Source organism: Calonectris borealis, chromosome 4 (assembly GCF_964195595.1).
Source record: "Calonectris borealis chromosome 4, bCalBor7.hap1.2, whole genome shotgun sequence".
Taxonomy (NCBI): Eukaryota; Metazoa; Chordata; class Aves; order Procellariiformes; family Procellariidae; genus Calonectris; species Calonectris borealis.
This window is the reverse complement of record NC_134315.1, coordinates 68,578,937-68,603,429: the sequence shown is the minus strand read 5'-3', so window position 1 is coordinate 68,603,429 and position 24,493 is coordinate 68,578,937. Positions and strand designations below refer to the sequence as shown.

The 24,493-nt window shown below is 38.5% G+C and overlaps 1 protein-coding gene across 1 annotated transcript in view; it reads left to right on the top strand.

The window, feature by feature from the left end:
• The window catches only part of ARHGAP10 (Rho GTPase activating protein 10), a 155,763-nt gene that overhangs the window by 103,504 nt on the left and 27,766 nt on the right, over nucleotides 1–24,493 (top strand). The window contains exon 19 of the mRNA XM_075150004.1: nucleotides 12,102–12,252. Within this exon, the coding sequence (XP_075006105.1) occupies nucleotides 12,102–12,252 (151 nt within the window). The remainder of the gene's footprint in view (nucleotides 1–12,101; nucleotides 12,253–24,493) is intronic.

The window sequence follows — 24,493 nt, the reverse complement described above, 5'->3', positions numbered from 1 at the left end:
GTTTTGCCTGGAATTGCCATGTTTTGTTCTGACTGGGCTGTGTGCACCAGCTCTCTTGGTTTCCCTTCACTTTGCAGGTCTTTAAGGTCTGTGTCATTTCATACTTGGCTGTCTTGTTCCCTTCTCCCTTGCCATACGTGTCTAGTCTCCCTTGATTTCCATGTCTCATATCCTTCCATTCACTAAAAAAGCATCAAGAAATTCATGTTTGTGTCTTATCACTGTGTTCATTTTGCTTTGAAGCTATACCTTTCCTTGGTGTTCCTTTTCTTGAGGTAACGAACTCTGGGGCTGACTGCAGCTGTGCTTGTACAATGCCTAGAACAATCTTTGCTTGGCCTTTAAGTAATTCTCTGATGAAAAGTGGTAGTCAACTTGGACCCCCCCAAAAAAAAGGTTTTGATTTATCTTCTCCTCCTCCCCCAAATGAGTTTCAAGGGTATAAATTAATTTTTCTTCCCAAGGGTTTCACAGACTGGAAATCTTGGACATCTCAGCTCTTCTGGTCTTTCTTTCTGACTTGCGATGAGGAAGAAGGGCAGTCCACTCGACGGCAGCATGAAGAGCATGCACATGTTCATCTTGCTGTTTGTTATAATGTTTTGGCATCTCGTTGGAATGAATGTCACTATTCAAAGGGCTTATTTATTTGCCATTTAGAGATGCCTCAGTGGTAATGTGAGCCATTTTGGTTTCTCAATTCCCTGAACATTATTGGGGGGGGGTGTGGAGGGGGGGAAACAGGATAAAAAAAAGAAGTCTAAGAAATGAGAGAAGATGAGGGAGGAGGTTGGAATAAAAATCTCAGTTGGACTGGAATATTTAAACCAGTATATGGGGGAGGAAAGAATAGTGAGTACAAATAGCAAGATTGCAAAAACAGAAAGAAGATGAAAATTACAGTGAAAGAAAATTAGAAGAAAAAAAGAGGGGAGCTAGACAGAAGTCCCTTATGGAGACTGGGAAGCCAGAGTCTGCTGAAAGGGAATAGGCATGGTAAAAGATACCTTTTTTGAGAATTCAGACAACCTATTGGCAAAATTATCTCAAAGACGTTCATTCTGAAAAACTCAATAGTTCCTATATGTAAGGCAGATACTGTTTTCACTTGTTTTCTGTATTAATCTTTCTATAAAGGGCAAAGATTTTACATACTTCAGACAAAATATGTCTTTGTTTTAGCTTTGTTTTGTTCAAAACAGTTCTATGGAGACATCTTTTTTTATGAAATATAAATGTTTTAATTTTTCTTAATTTAGGCACTTTTTATGATTTTTTTTTTTTTTTTAAACTAAAGGGAAGAGAAGAATTTAATACTATTGAGCTCTTAAGCCAACATCAACTTCATGTAGTAATACTTGGAAAATCTTTAGTCTTAAAACATATTGCAGCACATAATACCTGCAATATTCATGAGACAGAAGAAGTGGAAGCAGGTGAAGTCTGTTGTTCGTTTGAGAGTCTGAAGTGGCGCAGTCAGGTGTGGCACGTATCTTCACTTAGCAATCACCGCATGTTCAAAGCAGTTCTGTTGCAGGTAAGTGCTTTAGGATACAGTGGCACTGCCATCATCTAAACTGAGACTATTTTTTGACAACCCAGCAGATCTTTTGAAGTCCTGGTAAAGGGACATATGAGAAATACTAAAGAGGGCTTGTTTCAGCTTTTGTGTTGCTTTGCCTTTGGCTGCAACGGAGGACCGAGAAGCAGTGCTTTGTAATTGTGGTGGTTTGCTGTGGTGTAGCAATTTGAAACCTCCCCAAGTTGAATGTTTCTCAAGTCAACAAGCATTTGACTTGGAGGGGGAAAAAATTACATTAAGGTACATTAGGGCAGTTTGAAGTTTTTGAAGAAACACATGAGCTTCAGTTAGGAAGGTATTCAGCATGTGCTTAACTTTAAGCTCGTAACTAATCAAAAGTGTCATTGAAACTACTCCTGAACTTAATTCAAATTACATGCCTTAATGATTGGCCGAGTGTAAAGCAGAAAGGGCAGCAAGCACAACAAAGAAATTCATTATGGTTTCTGGTAGAAGTCACAGCAGCTCTTTCGTTCCACTATAGTGTGTGCAAACTCTTTAAACCCTTTCTCTGCCCTGTGGATAACAGAAAGCCCTTCCATGTGAGACACACACACATGATGTGGCAAATTGACTGCAAATCTTTGTTTTGTTTGTTTAAGAGACTACAGTTTTCTAAATCTTAATGTAGTTTATGCATAGTAAGAAGACTGTATATTAAATCTCCACTCACGTTTGTGACTGCAGTTGATGATATTAAAAGGAACTGAGTCTGGATCAATACCTGGATTGGTATGCTGTTAGACTGCTCCAAAAGAAACAAAACAGGTACTGTGAGTAACCATATTAAATTAAAAAAGAAAATCAAAACAAAAGTCATGTTCTCAGGGATAGAAGTGGTCTGCTGAGATGCTGCACTACAAATACATGGCACGTACAAATAATATGGACACAGACTTCTGCCTTCTTGATTTGCCTACGTTATTTCCAATTAATTTTGGGAAACTTCCCTCAACTTATGAAATTTCCAAGTGATACAGATCTCATCTTCCACTGCCTATAGGCAGTGTTCCTAAGTAAGTAAACAGAAATGATTGTAAGGGAGTGGAATTCAGTTGACTAATATTTGCTTCAATCTTGATGGTCAGGGTGCTGTGCTTGCATGTGTGGAGGAGGAGGCAAGGGAGAAGTCCTTATGGAGAATGCTAAAATGGATGTTCTTGAATAAAATTTTGTTAGTCATAGAAAATATTCTGTGAAGTGCTGCAGGGGTCATGGAGAGGGGGAAAGTTGTTGCACTCCTGAAGAATTTAAAAAGTTAATTCTTATGCAGAAGCTGTGTGACATAAGAATTATACTTTATTGCAGCTTTCAACGGTAAGTGAAGTATTGAATTTTCAAACTTTTTTTTCTTTATATTGGCTAAACTGACCTGAATACCATCCTGTCTGATGGTTGCTAATGGATAATAGTGCAATATGTGCTTGTGTTTTTGTACACACTCTTCAGAATTCTGGTAAGCTTTTGCCTGAGAGGTTAGTGTATTTCAAACCATTTAACAGATTTTTGAATAAACAAGATATGGCAGTCAGCTGGTGATACTTTATTTCCAATATTTTCGTGTGCATGCCATTTACTCTAATGAAGCGTACCCTCAGTACTTCATTGCAGAGGGTGCTGGACGTACAAATGAAAAATATGTTCTTTGCCTCCAAAGACGCTACAGTCATAATGTAAGATAAAAAATGTATTTTAACAAAAACAAAGAGCAGAAAATATTCCACACAGCAATGATGATATAAATCCTTGTAATGGCAGCAGGGAAATCTGTGGAGAAGAAAATACTGGTGAGGCTGCGTGGTTGGAACAGTGTCATTTGCAAAGATCTTGACTTTTCATTCTGATGCTTTATACAATGACAATGTGGTAGGGGATCAAACGTAGGTTTTTATTCTCGTATAATTATTTATACTTCTGTTCATAGATTTTGTAGAAAACTAGGTGTGACATATATATATTTATTTGAGTTTGTGTATAAGTGTTTACATATGTGTATTTGTTACAAATGAAGGGGAGATCATGTGGTGTATTTGGCCATGGTTGTTGCTTTTGCTGGCTCCTGACTTAGGTTTGTAAGTGCCGCCTTTTATCTTCTCAGGACTTCTCACACTCTTTGCAAGAGAAAATACATGCAAACATTCTCCTTCTGAATTATATTCCATTTAGTAACTAGGAGTATGTTATGTTTTAGAAAGCTAGGTAATTAGATTGAGTATTTAATCTTTTAATTTGAAGGCTCTTTTTTTTGTTGTTATTTTAAGTATTTCCTGTAACTACACAAGATACACAAAGCTATTATGTGTAGCTGAAATAGGGAAGGACAACCTTTTTAAAATACTCTCCTTGGTGTGAGTTACAGTAGTTGAGCATAGAAGAGAAGGTGAATCTGCTGTTTCTGCTGGTGCAGTGGACAAATGTGTAGGTATTTCAAGCCTGGTGTATGGTTAACTCTCTCGTTTCCTTCAATGAATAAAATGGTTTGGTTGATAGCAGTGAATGGGGCTGCTATCAGGAGTGTTCTTCTCATGAATTGTTAAAAGGTGGAGCGAGATGTGATACGGTGGAAGCTGCAGTCTTTGTATCAGGAATGCTACTTTTAGAAAGGCTGAGTCAACAAACTCATAATTCGCAAGCGATAAAAGGACACATGTTTTTAACCTTGATATGTTTTTTTTTCTTTCATCCTTTCCTCCAGACTGTAATGTCATGTTTTACAGGCTATGTTTAGTTTCTTCATTAAAGTTCAAACATGAACTTACATGGTTCAAGGTGGTCAGGCCAAATGAATGGCTATTAGAGTCTACAGATACATCGGGTTTGTCTGAAAATTCCCTCAGTTCTTTTGTCACTCTCGTAGGTTGCAGTTTGTCCAGAGCTCTAGTTCCTTTTGTATTAAGAGGAGCGAATAGCAGATATTCCAATTTTAGTATGAGATTGAGACTCACAGTGTCCACAAATCCCTAAAAGCAGTGTTTCATTTGGTTATGGGTAGTCAGGCTGCTAGGCAGATGGTGTCAGCAAATAATATCTTTGCAATGAAGAAAAGGCTGTCTTGGATTTATTTATTTATTTATTTATTGAGCTTTGTGGTTTGACTCACAGCCAAGGATGTTTCCTGTTTCTGGTTTTGACTTATACCCGGTTACTTTTCAGGCTGCATCCTCTGTTGTACTGTAACTAAACAGAGTGTGCCAGGCAACATCAAGAGCGTTACTGATGCTTTCTGGTTGGTGGCCCTCTAGAGACTTAGCTTCAGGTATCTTTTAACTCTTGATCTGATTTTTTTTCCCCCCCCAAATATAATGATTGTGATTATTGTATAAAGGTGTTTTGTGGTTTGTAGTGGAATTCAAGCCTCAAAATCCAAAGCCTCAGAAAATCTGCATTCTGTGCAATCTCGTAGAAGCCAATGCACAGCAAATCATGTTTTACAGTGTATAGATACTGAAGTGCAAAAGTCAGGATAACTGCTTTGAGGCAGGCACACCTGTATTGGAGTGGACATGATGGTAACCTTGGGGAGGTAAGTTGCTTAAGGATTCTAATTAAGTTGTTGATAATTTTTATTGAAGATTTTGTAAACCTTTTTCAAAAATATTTAATATGATTTTTAGAGATAATCAACTTTATCACATTTTGTACACTGAACAGATTCTATGTAGATGTCAAGAATTTCTGGTGCATGTGTTTTGTATTTATTGAATCATGTATTTGAGAACCAGAAGAAATGGATCATGTTGACTAAAATCAGAAATGAAACAAGTTGATGTAACATTGTTCATAGTAAAGTAAAATGCAAAAAAGTAAGAAACTACAGTAACAAAGGATAATTTTTTAAAGATTTCAGTACACTAGAAATTTTATAAAATTGTTAGAATTGGTGCAGAAGTCAGTTTTGAAATAAAACTTTTGTCCTAGCTCTCAAGAAGTTGATCTTTTAAAATTTCTATTAAGATTAAACTTTTAATAGCTCCATTTAGCTTCTGCAATCCCTTCAAATAGGAAAAAAAAAAATCTAGACCTGTTCATCTTATTGAATGTGTTTTTTAGTGTTAAAAAATGGATTACAATTAGTGGCTAGTGGTTACAATTAGTGGCTGAGCTACTGCAATGTGTTTTTAAGATGCTTATTTTCACCTTGCACTTCCTGAAATGCTTATATCTACAGTAAAATTGTAACTTGACATAAAAGACATTATTGCTCTATGTTTGCAGAAAATGGCAAAAAGAATGGCACAACCACTGTCTTCATTATCTTATGAGCAAAAAAAGCTTAGAAAGTCTTATCGGGGTAAGAGCATCCTGTGAACCACTAAGACAGTTGGCCTCTTTTTTTGAGCATTTTTGTCTCTGATATAAATATATGGTTTTTGTTTTTGTACAGATTGCTGGATCTAGCCTGAATTGGGTTTGCATTACATTGAAAAGAAGCTAAGTCAAGAAAAGACCATGGTGATGATAAGTTTCTCTTGCACCATCCCATTAGCTGCTAATTTATAAAATATTCTTTGATCAGCATATATTATAGCCAATTGTCATGGAAGTGCAAGGAGTACCATAGCCATAAAATGTATAAGGGCAGAGCAGTATAACATGGCCTAGGTGGATGGTGTTTTATATTGTTCAATAAACATTAGTCCAAGTGTTTGTGTGTGTTTGTTTTATTTACTAACTGCAAATCAAGTATGTATTGAAGGGAAATTACCCAAATAAAAACTTGTACTGATGTTCTTCTTGTCCTCTAAAAAATACGATTGTAGTAGTGGAGGCTATACCACTAGCCAAATTTCAGAGAATTTGGAATGACCTTGCAGGTTCTAGCCTCCTTTGCAGTAGACAGCGACTTCTGGTACTCTGATTCTTGTTCGTGTATTCAAAGGAAATAGATGCATGTTCCGTGTGGTAGGTGTTATGAGAGTGAATGGGGGTTTTGTCTTGCAACAAAATCATGGCACAGCTTTAAGCTGTTAATGATTTTTTATAAGTTTATCCTCATTAGCTCTATTACTAAGCCTCCAGTTTTTTCTCCCCTCTTTTTCATCCCACTCTGTCCTTGCTGTTTGCCTCCCACTGATTTTTAGAGGAAATTTTAATTACCCCAGTGATACAAAGCAGACAGAGATGACCTGATGTCTGGGTCTTTTCCTAAAGTGATTCCTGGCAAACATACAGAAATTCATTAATTAGTTCTGCTTGAGACCAGGAAGAACAGATCAGTATTCTCTTGTAGCAGCAGAATCCGATCTACATTTCCATGTACAACTATACATCTAGTCATAAACTCATGGAATAGGCCAAGTTAAATCCTCTCAGCTATGGGTTTTTTTAATTTCTAAACTCGCTCTAGTAAGAGCTCAGGATCTAGAGTCCAACACTGTTGTTGCAGATTAAGGGGAGTCTGGCAAAATTCCTTGGGCTGCTGCCATGTGGATCTGCTGGTAGAATACAGTATGATAATATGTTGGATTTGGCTCATTGCTCTCAAGAAATGCTTCCATAGACTTTGTGGGACACAGGTTTAGGAATTGGAATGGTTGTATGTAGGGATGGTCTTGGGCTTACTGCTGTAGACAGAGCCATTATTAGCAGTGTATATCCAAGATGGTTTGTGGTTTGTTTAGCCTTGTAAAGTATCCATTTTGTACTATTGCATAGAGAGAAATAGGTCAAACATACCAGTGTTTTAAATTGCTCGACAAGAGTCTCATCTTTTTTGTTGTAACTTTTACACTGCAGGCTTGAAGACTGACCCACCACTTAAGTCAGTGTGTGCACTTTTAAATTCTGTTTTCATGTAAGATCAGACCTAAACAACCATTTAAAACCTGGACTAACTGGGATAGGGCTGACTGACAGTCAGATTTGTTGCTTGATAAAATTTTCAGTGCTACATGTGTTAGTCTTCTACTGTATGTAAATTGTTTCACTTAGCTTCTGAGTTTGCCCCCAAGTAAGTCAATAGCAGGATGCCAGTGCTTTTGAGAACTAAACTGTAGAGAACTGATATTCTATAAATCTCATGCAGTTTGGCCACAGTCTCAAAAATTGTGTAACACTGGATGTGACTGTGAAGTCCTTAAACTTTGAGGTTGGTTTAGTACATTTTTATTGCTTCTTGAATGAGGTAATTCAATGAGCAGACTTCATTCTTGTCTTTATACAAGCATTAGTCTAAGCTGTGGTAACTTCTGCAGTCCAGATGAGTGATGGTGGTAGATCTGACTTTTACTTGAAGGGAGGTTGTTTTTTGGAGTAGCAAAGAGAGCTTCTATTAAATAGCATGTTCCAATCCTGTTCTTCCGTGGGAGGGTTTCCATCCGATTGGGTATGTGTGGCTGCCTCACCACGCATCTGATAGCAGCAGCTTGCAGTGCAAGAAGATATTCTGCAACTTAGTCAGGTGTGGTCCCATGCTGTTGTGCAAGTCAGTCAAAACACAACAATGTTAGTACCGTTTCAGGTGCTCACGTTGTGTGTGTATGATTTTGAATTCTGTCTTCTGTGTATACGCAGTGTGCTTCTGACAACAGGTCACTCACAGCAGGCATCTTTTATTAGCTGTGAAACATTTATACTTCAATGGTATTTAAATAATTAATAAGGCTAGAAGCAAATTTGAATAAAACCAAAACCAAAACACTTTTCTCCCCACAAATAAAATAAAGCATGCCTCCATCCCCCCATTCTCAGGCAGGTGTTACAATGCTTTTGTCAGTGCAGCAGACAAATATCCATTAAGGCATGATGAAAAGTACATGTCTATTTAAGTGAAAATAAAGCAAGAAAGAGAAGCTGAATGCTATATGTGCACTTCTTAGGGCAGAGGTTGACCTTCTGCTTGCTTTTCAGATGCTCACCTTTGCAAAACTGTGGTACGAGCTGTAGCTTTGGCCTCAACAGAAAGAGATTTCTGCTGCTGAAAAAGCAGTTCTAACTATGAATGGGCTGTACTGGGTTTTACTGTCCTACTGAAGAGACAAAAAGAAAATACCAAAGTAGGGATGAACACAAATATGAGCTGCTTGAAAGAGCAAAAATTACTCCAAATATACTTTTTTGTATGAGGGCAGGATGTTTCCTGTTTCTTTTATATATATAAAAAAAACCCCTAGTGATCTTTCTAGTGGTGGTTGTGTGTGTGGTTTTTGGGGGGGTTGTTTGTTTGTTTGTTTGTTTGTTTTTGTGTGTCTCGGAATCCTGCAGGGCAAGTCATGATACTTGGTGATTCCATTGCTGAGTATGACAATTAGTCTCAGTTTGCTCTGCATGGGTAAATTTGCTCTGCAGATAGTCAAGAGGTTGTATTCTCTAGTTTGTATCTAAATACTTCTTTCAGGAATCCCTTTCTTCTCTGTGGAGACAGATACTGAATGTGAGCGCAAGAAAAAAAGTGCTACAGCTTGTAACATTGCATCAGAGAAATGCAGGCGCGAGAGGATGGAGTTTGTGTGGACCCTTGCCCTGGTCCCAGTGAGTGTGAAGAACAAGTGGCCTTGTGCTACCCCGGAGCTCTCGGGAGCGATCTCTGCTCCCTGGAAAGCCATATAGTACTTACTGACCTAATCCCAGAAATGAAACTTCCCAACCAATCTGTTATAACAAGAAATCAAGAGCAGAGTGAGGTAAGACAGGGGACGGGGCTGATGCCCGCCTGAGTGTCTTGCCTGCAGAAGGGAACTTAGGCTGCCTGTCATCAGCCCAGCACTGTGAGTGGGTAGCACTAGGTTGTGCCGAGCAGCACTGTTGGGAAACATTCGTGCACAGCTCTGTCACTAAAAAAATTAAAAATAGAGGTGATACGCTTATCCTGACAGTGAAAGAGAGGACTCGGTACCCCTAACTTTTGTTTTGTTAGGGGAGAGAGAACTCTTCTGGGCAGCTCATGACTACCTGCCACCGGTATCACTATGAAGTTAGCTAGCATTTGCTGGACTGCCACTGTTTCAAGTGTGACTTCATTGCTTTCGTGTTATTTCTCCTGTTTATTGTGTAGGGGGTTTTCCCCCATAAAACAGAACAAACCACCAGCCGTTTTTTTCACATCACATAGCTACTTGCAATTAGAAATCCACTTGGATTCATACCTGTCTCCAGTTCATTATCCTGTGGCCTGTCTGGCACTGAGTATCATTGAGTAAGGATCACCTTTATGGTTTTCTTGATTGTGTTTTGCTTTTGTGACTCTCTTAGTTTCTCATGCTAATAGTTTTAGAAGAGTATATTGAAATATTTGTGAGACATGAGGAAAAATCCACTTAAGAACTTTACTGCAACCTGTGCAAGTCACCTAAATGCACACAAGAAAGCTCATCTCTTATGAAGTACTCCTGGGGAATACTTGTTCTTCTCACCATCATTAATTTCAGCGGAGATGCGTGGATAAGGCTGTACAAATAAACACAGCTGCGGAATGTGACATAGTAAACAACATGCTGAAACCTCTTGGCAGAGAGTTATTTACCAGAGAGCCCAAATGCAACACTTAGTCCATGGAAAAGATGGCATTTAAAGTTTTGGTACTTTTGAATTTTTCAGAAGCAAATATTTATCCCTAAAACTGCTCAATCTAGCCTTGTATTTACACATAAGGGGGCAGTGTGGTACTGTTAGCCAAGTGCCATGTAGGTGCACGTTAGATTTCATTATTATATATTGCATCATGTTTTAAGAAATGGCTTTAGCACTCTGAGCACAATTAGAGCTTTGTCACTGTCTGAGTGCTGCTGTGTCTGAACTGGGGAGAACCAGGTTGCACTGTTTCCTTCCTTCTTTATAAACATTTTTTAGAGAGTTCCTTGCACTATTTTGGCGCTCTCTCGTAATCCCTGTTCGTAGGCATGTGAAGGAGCGTGAGCCAGTTTTCTTAACGCTGGTATGGGGAAGTTCAAATTACATCATTTTCTCTCCCCCCCAGCAACATTTGCTTATTGGGAAGGAAGGTAATATTTCCACTGGAGCTTTCCTTTGCACGCCATATATAGGCTTCCGGCCCACTGCTGCCCAGTTTTGGCAATATGATCATTCTTCTACAGTTTTCGTGGAAAATGGTGTTTCTGATTATGTTGCAATAACACAGTCTTCTACCTGCCAGTACGAGAATGATGATTAAGCAGCTGTAAGCCAGTGTATATGTAGGTTCTTGGGTCATCTTATTCCAACACATGTTAATATTCAGGGTTAACAGGCCAGGATATGATGGCATGTAGAGTTTCTTATACTTTTAACGTGATGTCTTGAGTGCCTTATCACAGAATGTTTATGGTATTTTTCTCACCTGTGGAGTAGCCTGGTTGGCTTTTAGCTTCATGCTGCACCTGACATGTGCTGTAATACTCCAAAAATGTGTTATCTGTGGCATCTCTTTATACTTTCTGTATGAATTTCTGCTTCATAAAAAGCTGCTCCTTCGAAGATTCATTACGAGTCTCCTCTTTGTAATATTTCCTATGCAGATACATGGCAATATTAAGTCGCAGAGTAAAAGAACACCATATACTGTTTCATTATATCTTGTTATATTACCGTGTTGCATTGCTGTAAGGTGCTTTTCAGACACAGGACTTTTCTTATACAGCTGCTGTTTGTGTTTTTCTTTATCTGCTGGTTTTTCTTTGATGAAATACTTATTAAGCTAATTTGTTCATGTGAATCTGCCATGATCACTTGTAAAAGGCTGCTGTTAAATTGTACATCACCATACTGATAATTTTCTGGAAGTAAGTCAGAATCATTAGATTGTACCTTGTATGTGACAGTTAAAGTAGAAATGCTATCAGGTTGAGCAAATCTGTGTTGCTGGTTAATCTAGAGAGAAATGACATGGTATTTTGTATGGAGTGGTGATATGCTAATGGTTATGACTCAAAACATAAAATGATGACAAGAAATGCAATCCTTTTTATATGCATCTTTGTGAATATCATAAATTAATATAAATGTGACTCAATATGCAATAGTTAACTGAAAAAATTTTCACATGGTGTGTTACTATGGTATCTCTCACTAAAAACCCCTCCCCTCAAAATTTTCCCCTTGCTCTCTTCAAAAGTATGTTTTTTTTTTTTTTTTTTAAATTAAAATGGCCGATATTATAATGATATCACAAGTTTTGAAAATTAAAATGAGTATTCTGGCAAAATTATAGGTCCTAGCTAAAGCTATAAAGCTTTTTGGTTACTGGTTCATAAAGTTAGCATCCGCCTTTTTCCCCTTCGTCTCCATCCTAGCTGGCAAGCATGGCTGCAAATATTTTGTCTTTGGATTAACTGATTTGCAACCTGGTTAATATGTAGACAGTGCTCTTATTTTCATATTATATTATATTATATTTATTTATTTATTTTAAAAGAACTCATTAAAGACCCACAGCATACTCCCAAACTTGAAGGAATAGATTTTTGGCTCCTGCCTGCTTTGAATGAAATCCAAAACAAATGTTGTTTGATAATGGTTTACAGTTGCATTACACAGGTTGCTCTTCGTGATAAATAATTAACACTCTTTGTGTTCTTGATTGCAGATTTTCAAAACCCTGCCTGATGCCACTTTCCCTGAGCCAATCGCTATGTCAGTGTCTCCTCCAAACGCCCCACCAAGGCAGTCAAGAAGACAAGGACAACGTATTAAGAGGCCTCTGGCTGTTTACAATCTCTGTCTTGAGCTGGATGATGGTAAGATGTTAGTAATAATTTCAGTCTTTGCAGCAGATGGGCTGTGTATCCTATCTTCACTAGGTGTTTTCATTTCATGTTTCATTTGTATACGTGTGTGCATGTACATGCATGCTTGTTTAATTGCTTTGGAACATGTAAAGAAGCAAGGAGAATACAGAGAAAGGAGAGCATAGAGAGTACTGTCCTGTGACATATGTTTAAAAGTAGGACAAACTGTCTTAAATATGCTTTTCTCCTCTAAAAAAGAAGCAGCTCCTGTTTCTTTGGGGAAATCTCTTTGACCTCTACTGAAGATTACACAGCCATAAGATAAATGGAGAGAGAACTAAAATTAAAGCAAATCTTTTATGAGAAGAGCTAATGCACTCTACAGTTAAATTCATCTGGATTAAAGGCTCAGGTCACCACTGCACTAGAGAATACTACTACTTCACTTGAATCTTTAATACCTTGATGTAACTAGCAGTAAATACTTGTAAAGTTGCCTTACTATTGAGAAGCAAAAAAAAAAAAAAAAAAATCTTGGTTTTGCATGGAGTCGGCAATAGCAACATACAGTGAGGCAAAGGGTGTATAACATCTTATATATTCTGACTGTTGGCCAGAAACATAATCATTTTCCTGAAATTTCATTGCTTGGGGGTACGTACAGTACTGAGAAGGCAAGTCAGGGCTCATTTTGTGTTACGGATTTTCTCCACCCTATTCCCTTTCTTCCTCCTAATGTTTTAGTCAATTGTCTTTTCACATGAAGAATCATGGGATCAGGGCACAAAGTCCAGTTATCAGCACATGAAAATAAACAGGAAGATTTTGAACTCATGCAGTAGTATGAGATTCACTGATGAACTGTCATTAAATCGGTGGTCAACAGTGGTTGATTTTTTAAGGAAAGAGCACAAATACCTACAACAGCTGTTAAGTGCAGGTTTTGGAAATAAACTCAGGGCTGTTTATTGTCTCAAAGCCAGTTGTACAAAGAGTCTGCAAGAAATTCGGCATGCCTGCCATCAGATTTAATTCTCCAGAGAGATATGTAATCTCTGTGCCTTTCTTTTCTTGCATCAGATATGAAACTAAATGCCTTGACGAGAAGGTGTTTAAGGTGCATCTACTTAAAAAGCTTAAGCTGTGTTAATTTGAATAATATGCTACCAGAAACTAAGAAAGCTCTTGAGCTATATCTGCAATAATAAATTTATCCTCGTTTGAAAAACAAAACAAAATTGAAGCCACTCACAGAGTTATTTACGTGTAACTTTGAATGTGAATCCCAGCAGGTCACAAGAAGTACCACAACATCTCCAATTCCATGCTGCAAGGTGTGTGCTGAGGTCCTGACTTGACCCTTGCACAGTAGACAGAAAGTATTTGATGGATTATTTTTATTGTAAGATCCAAAAATACAGTGTTACTGTTGAAAACTGTTATAAAAGTTCAATTTCTCCTAAATACAGTCCATATTTTTGTCTAATTCGGGCAAATCAACAAAGAGAAGAACTGGGATTGTTAAAGGCTGTAATTGTTATATATCATACAGAAATTTGGTGCTTGTCTGGGAGTTCTAGTGTGGTGAATTGCAGAATAACCTAATATGTTAGTATGCGTGATAGAACTGTGATGAAGGCTGAATTGCTGCAGGTGAAGTCACAGTTCCAGGATGGATGGCACTGAGTTTCAGTGGGATCTGAAAATAATATTTCCCCTTGTAACTTCTAAAAAAATATCCTCTATAGTGTCTCCAGCCGCTGCTGAAGGTAGCGGTATTCTCAATCTGTTGTTGCTAGAAACTGGCTGTTGGTAGGTCCCAACTACATGCTAATGCTTATTTTATTTGTGTTTAGCCAGATAGTTGTGTCAGTAAGGTAGTCGATAGTTGGTACAATGGTTGTTTGGTACGTGTGCAGTATACATGGCAGTACAGTACCTTGAGCCCAACTGCGTCATTGCATTATCTGAGGAACTACCCGAATGGATACAGGGTGCATAAATCAGCCAGGCTGATTAATTATCTAGTCACTGGGTAGAGCTCAGTGCCTCCAAATACGCGCCGTGGCCTTCAGTTACTTTGTTCTTTGGGGGGGGCGGGGGGGCAGGGAGGAATAAAAGTGAGCCTGGGCTTCGTTCCATATTTACCTAGTTTCTTGGCTAACAAATGCATGTTTTATAACTGCTCTTTGGAAGATTTTATCCTGTGTGTTTTTTTAACAGGAAATTAAACATTAAACCCCTTCCCTCCCCCCTCTTTATTCACAATGGTATGAGTTAAGCACCAGGCATAAGCCAGTGTTTTGTATTTCCTGGATATGGCAAAATTATCATAATCTTGTTTTAAACCAAGTAGCTGATACATATTTATATGTAAATATATTTGTAGACAAATATATCTCTAAAGTTACTGTAATTATATATAAATATTTTCTATGCGTTGAAACTAGCAGTATGTTGGAGACAAAATCTCTCTGTGCTGGAAAACTTCTTGAGTGTGTTTCTTTTAGGATTGTTATGCAAACCAGGAAATTGTTAGAAAAGCGGAAACAAGTCTTTAACTATCAGCTGCTCCAGGGAGTTAACAGGCTTCAGAATCCACTGCTTGAATTGGAAATGCAGGGTTTGGGCCAGCTTTTCTTTTTAAAAGCACGTTTGCAGCCGGGAAGCTTCTTGACTGCACACAAAATGTATGCAGCAACCACCCAGAAAGGGCTGTAAGTGACATAAATATTGATAGATATAATAGCTGAAGAACACACACTATGTTTGATAAAAATCTTTATTTTGCCTTCTAGTAATTAGCTGTACTGAGTTCTGATAGCGCATAGATTTTCCTTGTACATGGCAATTAGGTGATTAAACCTATTTGCAAACAATTCAAGTATTATATTTACTACCGTAAGGATCTTCATTTCCTGAAAGACAAACTTAAGTCACAGATGATACCGTCTGTTTTTCTTTCAACTTCTTTCCTCTGTGGTAAGCCAGTTACTAAATTTTCACTCTGAAGTTTTTCGACATCTCCGTGTCTCAAGTAGAACTAGACTTAATGGGGAACTCCGAGCTACTTTCATACGTGGCCTAAACCCGAAGTTCTTGTTTCAGCAAAATGCAGATTTGTCTGAGATTTACATTAGGATCATTTCCAGAGTTTTCTTGCCTTCTAGAATGAAGACATGGGATTTGTTGTGTGTGTGGTGTTTTTTTTTTTTCACCTTCTTCTGGAAATAGCTTCCCCCAATCTGAATGAATTTTAGAGTGAATTAGGTAGCAATGCAGATACTGCTGTGGCTTACACTCTCAGCTATGTACAAGTGACTTCACATTCTTTCTCTGTCTCTCTATGCAGAGAGAGAAAGATTGTTAGCTAGAACAGGGAGTTGTTTATCCTGTTCTTCTAAAAATGTCATTGGGTCTTTATTTTCCATTTGGGCAGTCAGTATATATCAGAAGAGAGCTCTATTTATGTTTCTTCTAGAGGGCAATGCAGAGTTACAGTTTTGTTCCCTCCCAGTTTTACTTTAATTTTTATATACTTTTCTTGTCCTATAGCAAAATAAACAGTTTTTGTTTTGTTTTGTTTAATCTTTTTCTGTACCAGAGACTTAGAGATTATTAAACTATTTTGCAGGGCTACTAAAGCAACATGGCAAGAAAAGTCTCGTGTGAGGTAGGCAGTATAATGCAGTCCATCCTAGAACAGAGAGTCAGCATGAGTTGCATAAATCACACCTGGAGTCAGGAAATGGGTCTTGCATGGCAGTTTGTCCAACTACAGAACAACTTGTTTTCTAAGCAAATCAAAATATACTTCTTAAGCCACAGTGCTTGCTGATGCCTTACTCTATTGGAATACCCTCTAGGTGTCAAAATTTCTCATTGGCACATATATGGACATAGCACACTAGTGTCATATGGGGGGTTTTTTTGTTTTGTTTTTAAGGTGTTTGTCTATCCCCCCCACACTGGAACTCAGGAGGCATATGGGGTGTTTGCGATAGCTTTCTGCTGCTGCTATAAAATAAATATTACATTTATAGTGCTTTAGAAAACAGATTCTTGTGTAGAATTCTAAAGGAAATAAAAATCAGAACTGCTACTTAACCCCTTAAAACTTTGTGCTAACTTGTATTACCGTCTGAAGTATTTAGGGAAGCCAAAGTATGAATGGTATGTTAGTGATGAATAGGAGTAGCTCTTTTTGATTTTTTTGTGGGAACTGGAGTGAGACAGTGTCTTGAATTGGGTGATAAATTAATCTGCATGAACTACTGTGGCATTCAATTAAATTACTTCATCAAAGTAAAATGCGATACATGTAATAGTTACATAGCTTCCATGCAGTATTCCCTCTCCCTCCTCCTCCCATCCCTTACTGCCCCAAACAAGTACGTAAAAAACCGTAAACTTCATTTGGAATTACTGAACATAAAACCTGGATGTTAGAGGAAGCCTTGGATTTATAATAAGGAGACTGGTCTTCAGGGCTGGAACAGCCCAGAGCTGCAAGGTTGCAGGTGTGAAACCTGGCCTTGAACTCTTTCTATTTCTGAATCTGCTGCTTGGAAGTGTCTCTGTAACCTGGCGCATAGTAGGGGAAACGGAAAGAAAAGCAGCTACATAGGCATATCAAAAAGCCATGAGGGCTTGCAACACTTGCTTACAAAGCTATTGTTAACAGCTGAGCAGAACACACAGGTATGCAGTTACAAAATAGTTGTGAGGGGAAGATCAGGATGATTGCTGTTTGCCATGTAGAATTTAAGATAGTTTGTATTTCACCTTGCTGCAAGAATAGTTCCTGCAAGTCTATGTGATCTGTCACAGCTTTTTCCATCTGATGGCTCTGAGTAGGATGAGTGCTATACAAAGTAAAAGTCTTTTTGAGCTACTGCCAGGAAAGGTGAAGTTTTTTCTTAGGTAATAGTGGGTATGTATAGGGTCCCAGTTTCCTATCAGATAATCAGCTTCTGCTTGGAAAGCTTTGGGTCCACAGAAGGTACTTATTTTCTTGTAGGTGTGGAATAATTTTGGTCCATGCTTTGTATACACGATGTACATTGTCTGGCCATTGTTATACCTGTGAGTAATCTACGTGCTACAGCCTACTTGCTGCACAGTTATCTGAAATCAAATTTAACTGTCATAATGTAGTAAACATTTCCTAACTTCTTTTCAAATGATGTGTGTCAACTCTTCATGGCTGGTGTGAGAATTGCCTTAGTATCATCACCAGTGCTTGTCCACTTTCAGAATATGAAATCTAGAGGCTGTAGAAATGTTCAAAGTAAACACATCCACATTTGCACACACATGCACACAACAGGAGTCAGAGTTGTAAAAGGAATTTGAATAGACTTAAAACTAAAATCTGAATTTGAAGAAGGAATGGGGAGTTCAGGAGAAGGGGTCAGTCTTTCCTTGAGGCCAGGCATTATGAAAAATCTCTGATCTCCTGTAATAATGCTTCATTTCTTTAATTCTCTACCTTCTGCACACAGACATGCAAGGGCACATAATACTGTAAGAAGGCCAATTTGGCATGCTAAAAGCCATTAATCCCAGGCATGGAAGTCACTGATGTATCTTTGCTACATGCCAGCTGTGCCCTAGCCAACTTCTGTTGGTTGAAAGTAAATACTCTCACCCAGCACACAAGAGTATAAGTAGAATGAAGACTTGAAGCTGTTCAGCTCTTCAGTGAGTTTCCTATGGAGGAGAGTGTGCATTTCACTGAATAAGGTGTTTCCTCACACAGGGTGCTCTTGCTTCCCTTCACTGGTGACAAGGATAGGAGAGAAGATCTTGGAGGGGGGAGGTGGTGAACTTTCTGAAAGGCTGATATGCAAATTAAAAAATATGATTCCTCTTCCTGTTTTGCTCCCACTCTGTCAGCGTTTTTCATTCGGTCAGAAAAAAATGTATTCCTGTTCTTCCATTAGCTTCTGGAAGTCTCTGTCCTATTTGCTCTTCTTTTTCCCTTTTATTTTCTGTTGTCTTCTTTTGAAAGTTGCACTTAGTGCAAGGGAGTTACATCACTATCACTTCTTTCCTTCCCAGCTGTACTTGCAACTTGCTGAACCAACAGGGAGGTTGAAGGAGTACTTAAGGGATATCATGGAGAAGTAATAGTGGTGGGACTAGCTTGGCTAGGATTGCAGTCTCATCCAAGACTACTTGACTGGGGCCACGCGAATTAGCCTCAGAGACCATGTTGGTGGGAATCTGCAAGCAAGAAGATGCATGATACCTGGCAAGTTTGGTTATCCCACTGAGCAAGTGGGTTTCTGTGTTCTGTTATGGGTGCAAATTCACTGATGATGAGTGTGTTCACTTCTGTCTCCCCGGCCATTAACGCTGCTTGGTGCTGCCTGTGCCTGTTGATCCATCTCCACAGCTTCCCTTCCACAGCGCAGCTGAGTCCAACCCTGAGCCCTCGCCACATGTGTAAAAACAAAACAAAACAAAAAACAAACAAACACACACACCCCCACCCCCAACCCAACAAACCAAAGCAAACAAACAAAAAAACAACTCAAAAAACCCCAAAACAAAACAATTGCACTTGCAGACATCTAACCCCGGAATGTCAGAGTCATGGATAGTGGTAGAAGAATCCAGGCATGGAAGAAAATGTTGACCTAACTATGTTGAGGTGGCAAAATCTGTCTTCCTAATTGCTGCCTCTTAAATCATCAGCTGGAAGATTAGGAGGTTCCTCGACAAACGTGTCACCTGGATATTCAGTTAAAACAGCTGATAAAACTTCCTTAAGGGCTGCTTAGCTTGTTTTCAGATGTCTTTTTAATAAGCCGTAGGCTTCCTGCTTCATCCATCCCTCTGTTGAAGTCACTGTTACGGCAAAAGGAGAGAGGTGAGTAAAATGAGGAAGGAGGCACAGCCGAGTGTCAGCAGCATACTGAAAATGTTTCAGAGTGGCTTGCTTATGAGAGACCTGTCACATACACAATGTGAGAGCAGTTAGTCTTTGTCATTATCCAAGTACCACCATGGGTTGTGGAATTATCGGTAAGAAACTTCTTCTTTTAATATGTCCTTTTAATATGGGAAGTAATTGCAAGCGAAGTAGGCTAAATAGCAAGAGAGGAGGAGACAACAGCATGATATTATCTCTGTTTGACAGCTCAGGAAAAGAGTTTTTGAACACCTTACCTTTTAGGGGTGGAAGGACTCTTACAGAGACATTTTCAAGCTGATCAGTGGCTGAATTGCCAACACAACAGAAAAGAAAAGGAAACCCGTAAGAATATTTTCATGGACTTTGGAGTTTTTGATGCCATTTAAGAAGTGCTGCTGAATTAGGGAACTTTTAGCCCTGATTATAGCATTGTACCCCTTTTTGATCTGCTTTTGTTTTTCACAGTTCTCATTCTCATTGATTAGACTAGAGCTGTTCTGTTGGTAGGGTTTTAATACAGGTCTGGACCACAGGTAAATGTTGCCTGGACTTACGGAAACCCAAAACACTCAGTGCTACCAAAAAACTGTGAAAGCTGTGGGACAATCCATTTACCTTACTATTTGTCAGAGTTTTCAGGAAGTAGCTTTAGTTCATCATTGCATTTTTCAGCCATGAAATTAATGTGTGGCATCTGGCCAGCCTGGTAAGGCTGGAGGTCTTGCCAAGCAAGCTCTGGTAAAAAATGATAATCTTTGAGTTTAGATACTGCTCTTGTTATCATAGTATACACTAATCAAAAGACGAACCCCTCTGCATGCTTGTATCTGCTTTCTGTTGTGTTTTGAAATTAATTGTGTGATATAAATTAACACCCCAACCTTGTATCCATGACTCTGTCTTGAAGTGTTTTTCTACAGCTTGAGGAATAAATTGGAATTTTTTACCCATTTTAGTTTTAGCTTGCTCAGTGAAAGGCTTACCTACAATTCTATGTGTCTTTGGGATTTTATTGAAGAAGTAATCCAAGCAATATTTCTCCTGAATTTTGAGAAACAACCTGCAGTGAGGGAGATATTTATTGAAATAATTGCTTGCTATTACAGGTTAAGTGTATGTCTAGAAAGATGCTTGTTTAAAATTGAACTTTGCATTTTAGAAATAAGCAAAAAAGTATCAAAAAGGAGGAGGGCAGGGGCATGGTTCCAAAACCCCACTTGCCCCTACGTAACTTGCAGATGAGCATATTTCTTTCCCTTTCCTACCCCAACTCAGACACCCACCTTTCTGGCTACAATTCTTGAGTTGCATCAGCCAGTCTTGAGGCAAATTCTGTGTAATGCAGCTTCTTCCTTTTTCTGACGTATCTGAATCATTATGGAGTTGGGAAAAAACAACCTTTCTACAGGAAAGCTACTGTGTGCCTAAGATACACATGCTTGTACATGCACACATTTGAAAAATATATCAAAGTTGGTCTTTATCTAGGAAAAAACTGTAGTCAACTCTAATAGTTGTGTTAATTATTGTGTCTGAGGGAAAAAAATAGCTGGCGTAGAGATCTAATTCTTACTGCCTGTGTTTTGAAAGATAGCATGAAACTGATGGATATGTGGGTTGCCTGCTGTCCATTTGCTCCCTGAAAGCTCTATTGGTTTTAGGGTGTATGAGTATGATGTCTAAATTTATGTAAGAACTAACTGCATACTAAGGCAGTACGCCAGCGTATAGAGTAGCTACGCAATGAGGATAATGGATACTTTTTGATAATGAAATGCGGTAATATAAACCTATTTTTCTGAGTGTTTACAGGAATCTGACCTCCAAAGTACCCATTATTCAGGAACAGTGAAATAACTCTCTTGTTTAGTTTTAGCATTCTCTATGATTATTTTTAACCAAATAATAGATCATTATTAGCTGGCTTTTATGTGATTTCACCTTAGTTTGGAAACTTATGTATGTGTTTAAATAGCACAATTTCTGTAGTCTGGAGGTGAGTAATAAACAATTCTGTTGACCAGTTTCAGTGGTGTGATAAACAAAAGTACAGAGTTTCTTAATTTACTCAGAAACAGACAACTTGACTTCATTAATTCAGAAAACTTAAAAAATTTGAAGAAGTAGAAGAATGTCTGAGTTCACCTGGTGCTTGGTGTGATTACCGCAGGATGATTTGTACTGTAAATAGTGAACATAGGATGCAGCTCTGCATCTAGAAAAGGCCGTTCTTGACTGCGGAGTCCTCTGATCACTCTGATGATCCCATAAAGCTTTCTCTGCTAGAGTTACTTCTAGCTTTCCAGGAATGGCTGAATCCTTTCTGGAGTGGTTGGTACTTTGTATCACAGGATCACTTCAAGTTTTATGAACTGTGTGAGACAACTTATCTTCGGTTATGTTTTTCATTTCTGTGGATGCTGAAGCTCTAGTACATGGTACCAAGTTCTCGCTTGGCAGAGGATATTTATGATACTCATCTTTCTTTTCTATCCCTGATCTATGAGATTCCTATGAAAATGAAAACATAGTACATGGCCACAAATTAATATAAGAGCAAAGCTACTTTCTACTTGGTTAAACTTTTGTATTGTTGTGGGAAGTTAGCTCTTTATGGTGAATAAATGTTTGTTATCTCAGAGCTGGATGCAGCTGTGATGCTGATGGGGAGGATGGGTGGCTGCACAGCAGGGCAGCTGCTGCTTCCCCGTCTCATGATGCGAAAATGTCAGACTTGAAGGTGGTAATAGGGATTTTGCAGCATCTTTAATTTACTCTCCTCAGTAATTCTCCCCATCGCCCCTTGTCTACGATTAGACCTGTGTGACTGTGTCAAAGTGGAATAAGACATGTCTTTATCCTCTTATCGTGCCACAATTTGTGTATCCGATGAGCACTTAAAACATATACGACAGTTCTGTTCTGCCCATTCTGCGTATCTCAATAGAAACTGTTATATATTCCTCATTTACTCCAGAAACATTCACTTTCATAAACTCTTTAAATCCTCTGGCTACCCTTAAACTATAGACATTGGTTGTAATGTTGATGTTAAAGATTAGTCTTTCTTTTAATAGTAAAGTATGTAATTCGTTAGTTTACTTAAGCTGAAGTTGGAAGAAAACTCTGTCACTCAAGCAAGTAACTGATAGTGTTAGCTCTCTGGTTTTCATAGTTTTTATTACAAATGTTTTTTCTTATTTAGAGTTCTTGGAGTAAAGTAAAGATCTGATTATTGACACTGCCAAAGTATTTCAGTTTTCTTCAACTTTGGATGCCAACAAAAAATATTCTTAGACTAGCCAGATGGAAAAAGGAGAAAAAAAAAGGCAGCTGGGAGGCATGTCATATCAGTTAGATGGAAGCTGAGTTCAGATTTCTGGTGTGGAGGGTCTGAGAGCCTTTACTATCTGAGGCCCATCCAGACAAAAGGGAAGAGGAGTTGAGGGTTACATATTTGCTAGAGAGAAGCTAGATGAGTAAGTCTTAGTCTATATAGATACTTTCTTACCTTGTAGGGATTTTTCATTGTGAGAAAGGGGGCCAGGAGGCAGGGAGGAGGGGAAGGAAGAAGGATATTGGGGTTAGAAACCAAATGGTAAGTAGTACCAGCTAGACACAACCGGTAAATAGTTAGGATCAACCTAAGCTATCTTATTTTCTAGATAGGGCTGGTCTGAACTATGAACAGCCATAAAGGCAAAGCACAGGTATCTGTTGCAGAGGCACAGTGAAAGCTCTAAGGCTTGGATGAGTGTTGTGATTAGAACAGTGAAACAAGAAGATAATTTAGATGACAGATTAAAAGGATCTGAGCAGTCAAAAAATTTAAATAGTATGCAAAAGGTGCTGAGAATATGAAACAAGTTTTAACTCCGTTGAGAGTAAAATTGGATCTTACACCTGTTTGTGTAGGATGAGGAGATGAATTGTAGAAGCAGCTTGGTGGCCACTCTAGAAAGATGGCCAAGCTGAAGGCCGAAGGCACTAAGAGGCTTTCCACAAATATAACGAAGAAAAGGTGAAGAGTTGATGGCTGGCATGTTGACAAAAATTTATGAGACGTCATACAGACTTACTGCTTTTATACTGAGAACCCTCATGTCCTTCATCTGTTCTGGCACTCTTTGGCACCCAAAGATAAGAGTGTAATGGGAGGGAAAAAGGAGGGGGGTTGACATTGTTAGGGAGAGAAAATGAAGACACCAAGAACACCAAACTGTATGCTCAAAGAATGATATAAGCGAGCTTTAAAAGAAATCACATCTTCCCTATTTTATAGTGTAAGAGCTCGTTAGAATTCAAGTGGTAGAAAAGAAGAATAGGAGGTTTCTGGAGCTCCTTTTCGAAAGGACCTGTCAGTCCAATGTGGCAGTCAGCCTTTTCATAAAAGTGGGAAACCTGACAATGCTCCTCACTGGAGAACAATGTTGGAGGTGAAGAGGAGTGAGAGGAGAGAAACAGTAAAAATATTAGACTATCAATATTAGGAAGCCCCTGAATTCTGAGGTAAAATGAAAACCATAAAGCTGATTCAATTCCAGCAATGTCCTTAATACAGTCTTTAAAAAACAAACCATGTCAAAACTTTAAAGGCTTTTTAATCTCCAGCAGCTTAGGATCTTTACTGGCTCCACAAAGCAAAACACAGGAAAAGGGTAGGGGGGGAAAAAAGAGGAAATAGCTAGCAGTCAATATATGTTTTGAGGAACTGTTAGAAAGAACTTAGCTATGAAAATCAGTGTGGGATTTGTAATCGGCAGGATCAAGCAGAAATCTTCACAGGTAGGCCTGTTGCAAGGTGAATATTTTGAATAATGTGAAGCCATCTAACTTGTTCTAAAAAAGTTCTCTGGTCATGGGATGGTATGGCTTGGCAATCTTAATTTTTAAAACATTTTGTAGTATATTGAAGAAGTTTGAAGAAACTGGAGGAATGCTAATGTAGTAGCAGTATTTAGAAAGGTAAATACAAATCCCTGATGATATATTTACGTATGAGACAAAGTTAGGAGGAATTGCAAATAATGACAATGGCAGTTATGTGGGAGTTGTGGTCATCTGCTAAGCTGCACCCATTCAAACAAAATAAGCTTGGTTGTATTGAGAAATAAATTTACAGATTTTAGAGGACAAATGTAGCCCATAGCTACAGAATTTAGGACTACATCCTTCAAAATGGTGACTCTGCTAAGTCTGTTAGTCACAGTGGGCAATCAGCTCATCGTAAACTATTAATTTAAAGCCGTGGCAAATAAGTGCTGGCCTTGCATGTACAAACAGGGGATTGATGAGTAGGAGTAAGTGGTGGAATTAACGCTCAGTGTG